The sequence below is a fragment of the Telopea speciosissima genome, chromosome 4 (genome assembly GCF_018873765.1).
Source record: "Telopea speciosissima isolate NSW1024214 ecotype Mountain lineage chromosome 4, Tspe_v1, whole genome shotgun sequence".
In the NCBI taxonomy this organism is placed as follows: Eukaryota; Viridiplantae; Streptophyta; class Magnoliopsida; order Proteales; family Proteaceae; genus Telopea; species Telopea speciosissima.
Window position 1 is genome coordinate 45,619,881 of NC_057919.1, and position 12,263 is coordinate 45,632,143.

At 38.8% G+C, this 12,263-nt stretch overlaps 2 protein-coding genes across 2 annotated transcripts; both read left to right on the forward strand.

The window, feature by feature from the left end:
- The first annotated feature begins 5,581 nt into the window (after positions 1–5,581).
- Positions 5,582–6,445, forward strand: LOC122659335. The gene has a single exon (XM_043854458.1). It carries the CDS (start codon positions 5,582–5,584, stop codon positions 6,443–6,445), a length of 864 nt encoding a protein of 287 aa, XP_043710393.1.
- Positions 6,446–7,376: 931 nt separating this feature from the next.
- Positions 7,377–8,000, forward strand: LOC122659336 (uncharacterized mitochondrial protein AtMg00810-like). Its single transcript, XM_043854459.1, has 2 exons — positions 7,377–7,687; positions 7,775–8,000. The coding sequence occupies exons 1-2, from the start codon at positions 7,377–7,379 to the stop codon at positions 7,998–8,000; spliced, it is 537 nt and encodes a 178-aa protein (XP_043710394.1).
- Positions 8,001–12,263: the final 4,263 nt, after the last annotated feature.

Consider the following 12,263-nt stretch of genomic DNA (forward strand, 5'->3'; position numbering starts at 1 on the left):
AAAATCCTACTTTTTAATAGAAAAAATAGTTTGTTCATCATATGAGAGTGGAGAAGAAAAAAAAAAAGGAAAAACAAATAATAGAAAAGGAAGGTGAAGAAGGAAAGTTTTTTATTTTTATCACATAGGCATACGAAATATGATGAATGAGGGAGGAGAGAATAGGGAAACACAGGAATATAAAGGCCTTGAAAACCAAGGTTGTCTTCATTACTGATTCCCAAAACGACACTACACAAACCGCATGTAAATCGATTGTGAATCGGATAACGAAAACCGAATAGAAATCGATAAAATCGGACCATATACAAAACGACTCTGGTTTTGGCTGATTCCTCTCCGGTTCAGTTTTGATTTCACCTTATCAAAATATAAACTGCACCGCAACTGAATCAAATAACCAGAACCGCACCATTTGACACCCTTAGGCTAATTGAAGTGATAAAAAGGTCAAAATTTGGTCAAAACCAATAAATCTTTTCAGGACATCAAATTGAACGGTCTTAGTTTTAGTGGTTATCTTGGAGCAATAACCGGATTGAACAGGAACGAACCACTTTGATGGTGGACACGGCTCAAGTTTTTTTTTTTTTTTTTGTAACATAGAACCCTCTAACCTGTCCGATTTTACGGTTTAGGCCAAGGGCAAATCCCGGTTACACGAACCCACCCTCCATAGACTCATGTAACAAGAGATCATGGAGGCTTGATCTGGGGACCTCATGACATTGCACTACGCCCTTTATCAGCCGAACTAACCCCAGGGGAGACACAGCTCAGATTCACATACAAGAACGTTTTTGAACGCTTGCAAGCCATCCAGGTGGAATCCACTCCTTTGGATTCCATGGGCCGGGATGGCTTGCAAGTGTTCTAATAATGAACTTGAGCCGGCCCCCTTTGATGGTTCAATACATGGCCTATTTTGTAGTTCACTAACCGTGAAATATATTGTGTTTAAATATATTGCATCTTCCTGTTCAACCGGAGATTGGATGGGTTGTCTTTCATTTTTATATGCAAATCACAAGTTTCCGATCCTAATCTGATCAAGGTAATTTTTTATGGGCAAAAATTTTCATGCGACCAAAACTAAATGTAGTCAAATTGAAATAAATGCCCAATCGAATTCATAATAGTTCCCTTGCCCCCTATTTGACGAAGTCAATAAGAGAATTTCCCATGTGAGGATACCTTCTCCTTTTTTATGTCATTATTATGTTTTTTTTTTCATGAGATATGTCATTGTTATGATTTAAATGTTGTAATGTTGTGTTGGTGGGTGGAATAAAAAATAGTATGAAAAACCATCTCTTTCCATAATCACATGGAATAACAAAAATCATCCCATACTTGAATGCGCAGCGGAAATAATCGATTCAGGTTCTTTCTTATCCCATGAATTTTAAACCATACAAGATTAACCACAAAAGAGTTAGTTAGATTTGCTAAACTAAAGAACCTCAAGTGTTGCTCCTCCTCTGGATAGTGGTTCTTCCTCCAACGAGCACACAGGGAAAGATGTTCTTGAACCTTTCTTGGTGCAGCCAAGATTTTCCAAGTCAAAAGAGTGATCTCTTCAACAATCAAAACTTGGGTTTCACCAAACCCTAAGTTCTCAAGGTTTTAGGATGCAAACCAAGATAACAAGAGAAGAGACAAGAGAGAGAGAGAGAGAGAGAGAGAGAGAGAGAGAGAGAGAGAGAGAGAGAGAAGAGAGTTCGATCAGAGGGAGGTGAGCCGAAAATCATGCCACGCATGGGGCGGCTCCACCCACTGTGTTTATATAATGCCCCAAGTGGGGCTGCCTCTGTAGTCCTTCTTAGAGTCTGACTCTCTCTCTCTCTCTTTCTTTGAGTTTGATGAATCCCAACGTCCAATCCTAGTGTGCTTTTAATTAGGGAAGAAGCATAATCTAAAATGGAAAGTAAATAATTATTTATTTTAATTTTAATAGACAATAAAAAAGTTGCACCGAATCCATTAAATTAAATAAATCAATTATTTAATTAGCAAATCCCAAAAATAGCCATATATAATAACACTTTATGTTACACCCGTGCCTAAACTCGTACTAATTTGAACTTGTGTGTGTATTGTAGCGTAGCTTGGGATGCTCCCTATGCCGGTGAGCTATTCAAGCAAACAATTTAGAAGACACATAAGATCCTTAACCCGAGGACAGAAAACCCTGTCGAAGAGAGATTCCTCTATCAAGAGTGGGGAAGATTTGTTAATAGACAAATCACTTATTTACCTCCAAGCATTAGTCCTAGAAGAAGAGCTCGGAGAAGGAATCCAGTGTCATGTAACATCGACACTTTGTGTCTTTGCGAAGCATGCATCGAGATGAGAAAGCTCTTTGGAGTTCTGGGGGAAGACTTTGATTAGGTGAGCTGCTATTCTTTTTTTTTTGGTAGAAGTTGAGCTGCTATTCACTTATTATATATTTTGAGCATGAGTAGTAACTTACAAATACAAATAAAACAATATTAAATGGATGTGGATCCCACCTAACCCTAAGTAGGACCTACCCCTACTTGATGCTAACCTAGACTAGGGGTATTAAGGTCATTCCACTCTAAGTGGTACTTAGCATGTAAACTTATAAGGGTTAATGGGGGAATTAATGAGAAATATTATGAATAGTGTTAGGCACATAACCAAATAGGCCTTAGTGCCCATGTGCTCTAAATAGGAAAACATTTCACTATCTGGCCATTTCCCTCATTTGAGTGACCTAAATCAATTTGGGGAGAAAAAAGAAGAGAAGAAGAATTTAGGAGACACATGGGGATATGTATTAAGTCACATATGGGGACTCTAAGTGAGTCTCCCTAAACCCAAATGCATCCTATTTCTACCTCCTCTTCATGACTTGATGAGAAATCAATATAAACCCTATGGCCGAGGAACCCAAAAGGGTTGAATGCATAAAACCCTAGATTGAGTTGATCCTCATGGTTAGGGAACCATCCAAACCCCAGGGGTATGCCTCATTCGAGCCAAAAGTTTAAGATCACAATACCAAATCCACATTTGTAAACTCAGTAGACACCGGCAAGTACAAACTGGGTTCACCGGCAGATGGAACCCATGAGTGTATCTGCCGGACAGGGACAATTGTTTCTTCCAGACACTCTCGAGTGTTTTATTGGCATATGCATGGTATTTTTGCATCTGTCAGACAGGGTAGAATGCATCTGTTGGTGCCCTATTTTGGGAATTTGAGGACCTTGAACTCTCTCTCTCTCTCTCTCTCTCTCTCTCTCTCTCTTGGGGACTAAACCACTGACTATCCTATGTTTGTGCACATGCCTAGGGCACTTAAATACACACGGGGACATACCAGTATCTAGGATTTTGGGCCGTGAATAGGATAATAGGTCGGAAACACAAGGTGAAGAAATTTATGATACTTGACCTTATTTTCGGAATGTTTCCCACTCATAATATGTGAATGCCATTCACGCATGTGCTATGCCTAATATGTCAATGATGTATAATCACTATGGTTGTCTAATTGGAATTTCATACCTCATATGAATGTTAGTCTGGGGGTAGCTATGTAGGATGCTATCATGTTGAATGTTAGATGCTTAGGAATTATGTTTACATTCAAACAATTATGGTGAGATTATGAATGTGGATATGAATATTTGTTGAGACATGCATGTGAATAGTGAATGGATGATGGTTATGTGAAGAGTTGTGAGAATGAATGGTCATTGTGAGATAGGCGTGATTGTGGGAATGAATGGTGATTGTTAGATGGGCGTAATCAATGGGATCGTCATGTGATAATAAAATTGTATGTGCCATGTGTAAACTAGAGGGAGCGAGAGGATAATGAGACCAAGCGAGGTACTATGGACTAGACCTTTGGCCTACATATGTACATATCCTAATATGCATTTAGTTGTATGCTGGTTAGGGTGATTTATACCCAGTGCTACGACCCTTGTAAACAGGGGTTTATGTGTTGGATAATCCTCCCAGAAAAACAAGCGAGACCGATCGAGGTACTAGGAGTGGCGATTCTGATGTAGGACCGAAACTGTGGTAGTAGGATTAAACATCGGGGGTTTGCTGGGTAAACCAGCGAGACCGATCAAGGTACTGGGACCAGCAAGGCCGATGTAGGTACCAAGACCAGCAGGCTCCCAGCATAACTATGGTTTGTCATCATCAGGCTACCATCCGTGTGAGGGGTTGAAGTCAGGGATGCTACCTAGGGTGTTGTAGTAGCACTAGACCTGACTTATGATGCTACTTATGTTAGGTGGAAAATTAACTAATGCATTCATGCATCATGACATCTGTGCATTTATGTATATATGTGTTTGCTTGTATGATCTGATTACTCATTGGGCTTAGTGAAGCTCATTCCTTAAGGAAACCTTCTTTTAGATGTTGATGCAGGTGTGGTGGAGCCAGGTGGCTCAAAGTATGTGATTCCTTAGGGCAGTAGTGAGGACTGGTGGACTTCTGAGGTTGAGGAGCATGGACTGGACTGCTATTGCGATGTTTGTTCCCATGGGGAATAGTGATTCTTAGTTGGGTGGACATCTTTTGGTACTTTACGTATTCTTTTGTTTTCATTTCATTAATAATGTATTATCTAAATACTATGTAATACATAAATCCTGATTGGAAAGAATTGTGACCTTTTGGATAAATTGCAACAGTTTGTATATATATTACAATGTAGCTTTCGCAAACTCTGATATTATTAATATTATACTATTTCTCTCTTGATCTATTGAATTTTCGTTATAAATGAGTTAGCCTTAGATACTGCATCAATAATCCTGGTGGAAAAGTGGAGCCTAGGTGTACACTCTAGTCATGCATCCCTATGGTACAAGGATCGCGGCATCACACTTTATTAAGTACCAACCCTCCACTAATGAACATCGTCATTATGGAATCTAGGGAATGTATTTAAATACTGTCAAACCCCATTCCATACATGTCAATATCAAAGTGTCTATATACGTGATCGGAATCCGCAAAACACGATCAAACATTTTTAATCAAAACATACATATAATCTATCATTTTATGTGAAAATAAGTTTTGCAAACCATTTCTAAGATGGCATAGGATCCTTATTCTCATATGATCATCTATAGATAATCTCTCTCTTGATATTCCCCAAATGAGCAGTGGAGACTTTGTTGAGTGACTCTTTCACTCACAAAATGTTCACACGTTCCCCAACACATCAGCTTTGGGTCATAGAACCCCAATCATTGACGACCATATGATAAGGGTGTCCAACCCAAACCCTAGTCATGACTCTAATTTAAAGCATAGACTTATGGATGCATAAAACTCAAAAAATTGATATCGCATGTGATAACATTAAACCAAAATAAAAAAATAGTTTAATTTAAACCAGACCGGAGCAAAGCACCACTGTTCGATGGAACAAATTATGCATTCTAGAAGCTTCGGATGCGAACCTACTTAAGGTCACTCGTCAGTTGAGACTGGTTATACACTTGTGGAAGGTCCATTGACAGAGAATGCTCAGAAGAAAGCCTACGAAAATGACAGTAAGGCTCAAAATGCATTGATGAGTGGACTAGTTGACAGTGAACTTGTGAAAGTTATGGGATGTACCACTGCCAAACAAATTTGGGATAAGCTATGCAGTGTTCATGAAGGAGACACCAAGATCAAAGAAGCAAAGCTACAAACTCATAGAGTCCAGTTCGAGTGCCTAAAGATGGCTGAAGATGAAACTATCGAGGCTTATATGTTGAGGGTTAACGAGGCAATCAATGCCATTAGAGGACTTGGGGAAGAAATCAAAGACCCTGTGATTGTAAAGAAAGTGTTAAGATCATTGCCACCCCGGTTCGATTCGAAGGTGTCTGCCATTGAAGAAGCAAAGGATCATGATACATTTAGCATGGATGAACTGCATGGTTCCCTTTCAGCTTTCGAGATGCGAATTGACAGGCCTAAAGCTACTGACAAGACAGCTGCATTCAAGGTTCAAAAGAAAAAGCAGATTGAGCCCAAGTCTGATGAAGATGATATTGAAGCTGATATTGATGATGGTGAAACGAACTTCATCAGAAAACTGAAGCAAGGTAAAGGCAAGTATAAAGGTAAATTACCATTCAAGTGCTTCAATTGTGGAGCTGCCAAGTGTCAACACAAGGGCAAAGATGCTGATGAAGAACCCAAACAATTCAAAAAGAAAAAAATATTCTTCAAGAAAGGGAAATCAAAGAGTAAGGGACTCATTTCCAAGCACCAAAATAGCACTTCAGATGATAGCTCTGAAGATGAGTCAAATGATGATACTGCAGATGAGTCACTATTCATGGTACTAAGTGATATTACTGAGAAGTCTAATGAGCACCCCACCACTGGTGATAATGATGATGAGGAGGGTAGACTTAGAAGGAGAGCTTGTTGCAGCTCTTGATGAGCTAAAGACTGAATGCAAAAGCCACAAGAAGACTACAAAGCAACTCAAGGAAGCTGAAAAGAAAATGCTTGAGATGAAGGTTCAGATTGAAGAGTTCAAGAAGGTTGTTGATAAGCTTGAAACTCAACTCTCCCTCAAGTTTGGTGATTACTGCAAGCTCGAGGCAGAGGTTGCTATGCTTAGAAACAAAGTGAACAAATATGTTGAGAGCACTCATTCAATCACTAATCCTCAAACAGACAAACTTGATGAGATATTGAGCTGTCACAGACCTGCACACTTCAAGTTTGGTCTAGGTTATGAGGGCGAGTCATCAAAGCAAATTGTGAAAGGAAAAGGTACGATTGAAGATCCCATACAGTTGAAGAAAGTAACCCCCAGACAGAACAGAAGCAAATTGGCACACCAAAAATCTTGGAGGTATGCACCATCTACATGGTCAGCTGCACCACTCAGGTACACTCCATTTTATGGCTATTGTTATAGTTGCAATACTTATGGCCATAGACTTTTAGAATGTAGGATGAACAGTGCTCCTAAAAACTACTCCTCTAGGAATCATTTTTTCTCTTTGATGGATGGTGTGTTAAGATGCTATAAATGTACCTTGTATGGACAATATGCTGGAAAGAAAGAATCTTGTTCAGCCCAAAACAACCAGTATGAAACTATTTGGGTGAAAAAGAAGGATGTTGTGGAGGCCAGTTCTATGGTAGTGAAGACAGCTCTCAAAGCTCAAAACAAGCCAATGCCTTGGCTTCTCGATAGTGGTTGTTCATGTCATATGACAGGTAACAAAGAAATGTTTGAGAAGTACCAACAGTATGATGGAGGCTCCGTCTAGTTCAGCAGCAATGATGGAGGAAAAATAGTTGGCAAAGGCACAGTCAATTTTGGAAAAAAAGCAAAGTCCCATGATGTTCTCTACATGACAGGGTTGAGACATAACTTGCTCAGTATTAGTCAGATCTGTGATAAAGGGCATGATGTCATCTTCAACACCTATGGATGTGAGATCAGGAAATCAAGCAACGGCAAGCTTGTAGCAGCAGGTACGAGAACTTCTGGAAACCTCTACATGTTGACTGATGAAATGGAAGATTGTAAGTCGGTGAGTACACCTATGGTGATAGGATGCAAGTTGAGCAAGGATGATGAGTCACCTCTAGTTGATCAGACAATGTACAGATCCATGATCGGGAGTTTATTGTACCTGACTGCATCACGACCAGATATCTTGTAAGTTGTATGCATGGTTGCACGCTATCAAGCCAATCCAAAGGAGTCACATGTTGCAGCGGTTAAATGGATATTTTGATATCTTAGAGGGACCATGGAGCATGGTTTATGGTACCTCAGGGGGAGTGACTTCACACTTACTGCATACTCAGGTGCAGATTGGGCAGGCAGTATAGATGATCGTAAGAGTACTAGTGGTGGAGCTTTCTACTTAGGCAATAGTCTAGTTGTGTGGCACAGTAAGAAGCAAGACTTGGTATCTCTTTCAATAGCAGAGGCAGAGTACATAGTGGCGACATCATGTTGTACATAGATCTTGTGGATGCTACAGATGTTGAAGGATCTGTGTGTTGAGCAAGTATGACCCATTTCCATATTTTGTGATAATACAAGTGCCATAAATATCTCCAAAATTCCTGTCATGCATTCTCATACGAAATATATTTCCATTCGTTATCATTTCCTACGAGAGACGGTTACTAAAGGTGATGTTCAGTTAGATTTTGTTCCTACTAAGGAGCAAGTTGTTGATATATTCACCAAACCATTACCTAAGGATCCCTTTGAGTATCTTCGTCAGAAATTGGGTGTGGTTATCCTTCCCCAGCATTGAGTCGCTTAGGCGCATTGGAAAGGGGGAGCTCGAGCTTATTGCTTGACGCTTTTGCTCCTCCACTTCAATTGCTGAAGGTGGAGTCAACGAAGCTATTTCCTAAGGTGTATATCTTTCCTTTGAAATTGTTGGCAAAGGGGGAGAGAGGCAACTTCAAGAAGTTATCTCAGCAAGGGGGAGCTTTGGCAATGCGTGATGTTTGAAGTTATATAAGTTGCCACCAATTCCAAAGGGGGAGTTTGTTATCTATGTGTTGAACAACATATGTGCAACACATGTAATATTGTTATTGGTGTCAACAGTGCCAAGATATCTGCATGGTTCGGTTTAAGCCACCTTTGGTTCAATAACCAAACCTTTAGTTCAAGGACTCTTTATATGCCTAGTGGATTGATGATAGGCAACTCAAGTGGAATGGTGATGTCAGCAGCACATTAGTTGAATATAAACATAGCTACTGCCGAATGATGCCCTGATGCAGTGTATAAGTTGATGGAAAGAAGCAATGCATTATTATTAAATAAAAAAGGGGTAAAAGAGAAGCAGTCACATGCCCTTCAAGGATTCTTCATGTACATAAATTCAACAAGTGTTGGAGATCAATCTTATGCGTGGAGAACAGATTGCATAGCTATTGAGTTAGTTTAAAAAATAAAAAAGGAGGCAGCAGACATGTTAAACAAGGACTCTAAAGGCAATTCTAGGAGGAGTCTCGGCAGATTTCTGAATTCCTACATGGTAATTTGGACAGCTGGCATGATGGGCAAGAAGTTCCACGAAATTAGAAACTCTCCCTCATAGATTGGATATAATCTATTTTGTGGAATTAAGAAAATAAAAAGGAGAAGAAGTTGTTTAGGATTGGAATCCTGTACATGCAAAAATAGAAGTTCCTATCGTATTGGACTCTTCTTATTCTCCAATACAGATCCGATACAGTTAGAGAAAGGATTTGATTCTTTTAAATCAAGGTTTCCAAAATTAGAATAACCTTGCTGCCCAAGTTTGAACATAGAATGGAAACTTTTAAGTTTCTTTTTTTGCCTCAAAATCATTTGGGTCGGGTTGAGGAGGAATTTGTTCATCTAGAATTGTGTATAGTTCTTCAGCAGTCAGGAGCAACTTAATGCTTCGGTACCAATCGACATAGTTTGTACCATTAAGTTTGTATTCGCTAATGAGTGTTAACAGGTTGGAATTAATGACAGCTATTGTATAATAATCTACACATGTACAAGTAAAACACATGCATATTAACAACCGTTGAAATAAAAATTGAGCATACATACATCAATAGTCTTTCATAAACCTTTTGGTTTAATATCATCACACCCGGTTCGGTCCTGTTCAATCCGGTTTTAGTTTCTATTGAACCTTTATACATTTTGGTTTAATATTCTCACATGCGATATAAACTTTTTTAGCATTATGTGTCCGTAAGTTTTACTTAAAATGGTAGTCACGACTAGGGTTTGGGCTGGGCCCCCTTATCATATGGTCGTCGCATTGGGTATGCCTAGACATGTGATGTCAGGGTATGTGTTTGAGTTAAAATAATACCGCAAGCGTACGGGTCAATCGTAGCTATGGGTCGAACACGAAGAGATATACGCCACTCTATTTAATTAACTTAAAAGTAATACAAAGTGAACTGAATCGCATTAAACTTGCTTGCATGAATACTTGAATAAACTTACCATGGCTTCCTCTTCTAAATCTCTAAGTCTTGTCATCAACATAGGAACTTAGACTAGGAAGCCTTAAACTAAAACTATTACAACCATATTGAAGACATAAAATTAAAGCATGAATCAAAAACATTACAACCATGGAATTGAAAGCATGAAATCAAAACTAAAAACTAGAAACCAAAAACTAGAAGGGGAAAAGAAGAAATTTCATTAATGAATTGAACTAAAAACTGAATTAAAACTAAACTAAAACTAACTAAAAAAAACTGAACTAGAACTAACTTAAAAAGTAACTAAAAAAAAACTAACTTACAACCCAAAGGGCAAGGGGTATGTATAGGGGGAAGGGAGAAGAGAGAAGAGGGAAGTGGTAGGAGAAATATTTCCTAAGAAAAGAGAATATTCTCTTCTCCTTCCTCCTTTACATTGCCTTGAATCCCAAGAAAAAATAAAAAAATAGAAAGAGGGAGAGAAAAGAATCCTAGATATATAAACCTTCTATTTATTAAAAAGTAACTTTCTAATTCTAACTTGTGCTTCCTTTTCTTTGTAGATATCTTCTCTAAGCAATGAGATCAAAGCATCTTTGACTTTTCAACCTTCCATAGGTGAGAGAATATCTTTAAAAAGAAATCTATCCCAAGGAGAATTCCAAAAGTGCCCTTGGAAAGTTGGAGGAGAGAGAGAGCAAGGGTGATGACTAGGATTCCACTCACAATTAATGAAATATCAAATCTGTCCTTCAAAAAACATAGAGCATGGGATGCTTATATGGGCCTCACTATTGTATTCCTTACAAAAAATCACCCAAAATGGACCCAAATTTCGTCCAATTTGGAGTTCATGAGCCCAAGATATCTCAAGTTGAAGTTGGACTGCTGCAGAGCCTTCCAAATAGAATCTTTCGGTTGACAAAAAGATAATTTTTGATAATTGCGCTAAGGCTCCTGGAATCCGAACTTCTGCTTTACTTTGTCCCCGACCGACTATCAATAATTACAAATAAATCCTACCCATGGAAACGGTTGTAACTTCTTCGTTTCAACTCGGAATCAAGTGTCATTTGAACTGTTGCAAAGCTGACTCGACGGGCTACGCATCCATACTATTAACACCTCCAAACTTGGTTTTCTCAACTCCTGGGCGTTTCCGGCTATTCTTAGCATCTTTTGCTCCATTTTCACAAGAATTCACCTAAAACATGAAAAGCACAAGAAAGCACTGAAGTAACTCTGTCCAATGTGACAAAATGTATGTTTTATGCCCTAAGATTTCACACATAAATGTGTTCATCAGTACGAATGCGAGTATTCACATCATCGATTTGTGTATTGACGAAGAATCTACTTTGTTGATTCCCTCATGTATTACTGCCAGATATAGGAAGGGATAGACATGTGTCACCGACACTCTTTACCTAAGGGAACCCTGTCGCTGCAAAGTGTGATCACATTCTTTGGTTCATCAATGACTGAGACTCAAGTGAATCAAAGCCGATGTTCTGGTAATGCGCGAACACTTTGTGAGTGAAGGAGTTACTCAACAAGGTCACCATTGCCCGATTGTGGAACACCAAGATTGAGGTTGTCTGTGTATGGTCGGATCAGAATCTAGATCCAGTGCAATTTTGGAAATGGTTTTTGTAAAACCTATTTTACATAAAATAATAGATTATATGCAGTTATTTGAATAAAGTGTTTTATCGTGTTTTGCGGGATCCGATCAGATACACAGACACTCTTATATGGACATGTACTATGGAATGGGGTTTGGCAGTACAAGTGTACATGTTCTAGATTCCATAATGATGGTGTTGATTAGTGGGGGGTTGTACATGATAATTTACTATCATGTAGGGAGTTATTTGGAATTTATTAAAATAATTGGTTCTTTATTTAATTAATGGATATGGTGCTAATTATAATTATCCATAAATTAAATAAAGTAATTAATTATATCATTCCCTATTAGATTCTGCTTCTTCACTAATTAGAAGCACTTTGAGTTTAAACAGAACTGCCAAACAAGGAGAGAGAAAGTCTGACTCTCACTGGGATTTTATTTTCCCATCTAGGGTTTTAAAAAACCCTAGTATTATTTAAAGGAACCAAAAACGCAGTAGGGGGGCCAAGTCTCCATGTTTTCTGGCTGCCCCCCTCTTGGATGGTTTTTGGTCTCCCCTCTCTCTCTTGTGATCTCTTCTTCTTCTTCTTGTTGCTCTCTACTTTGTTTGAGAGTTAGGGTTTTAGACACCCAGATCTATACTTGAAGA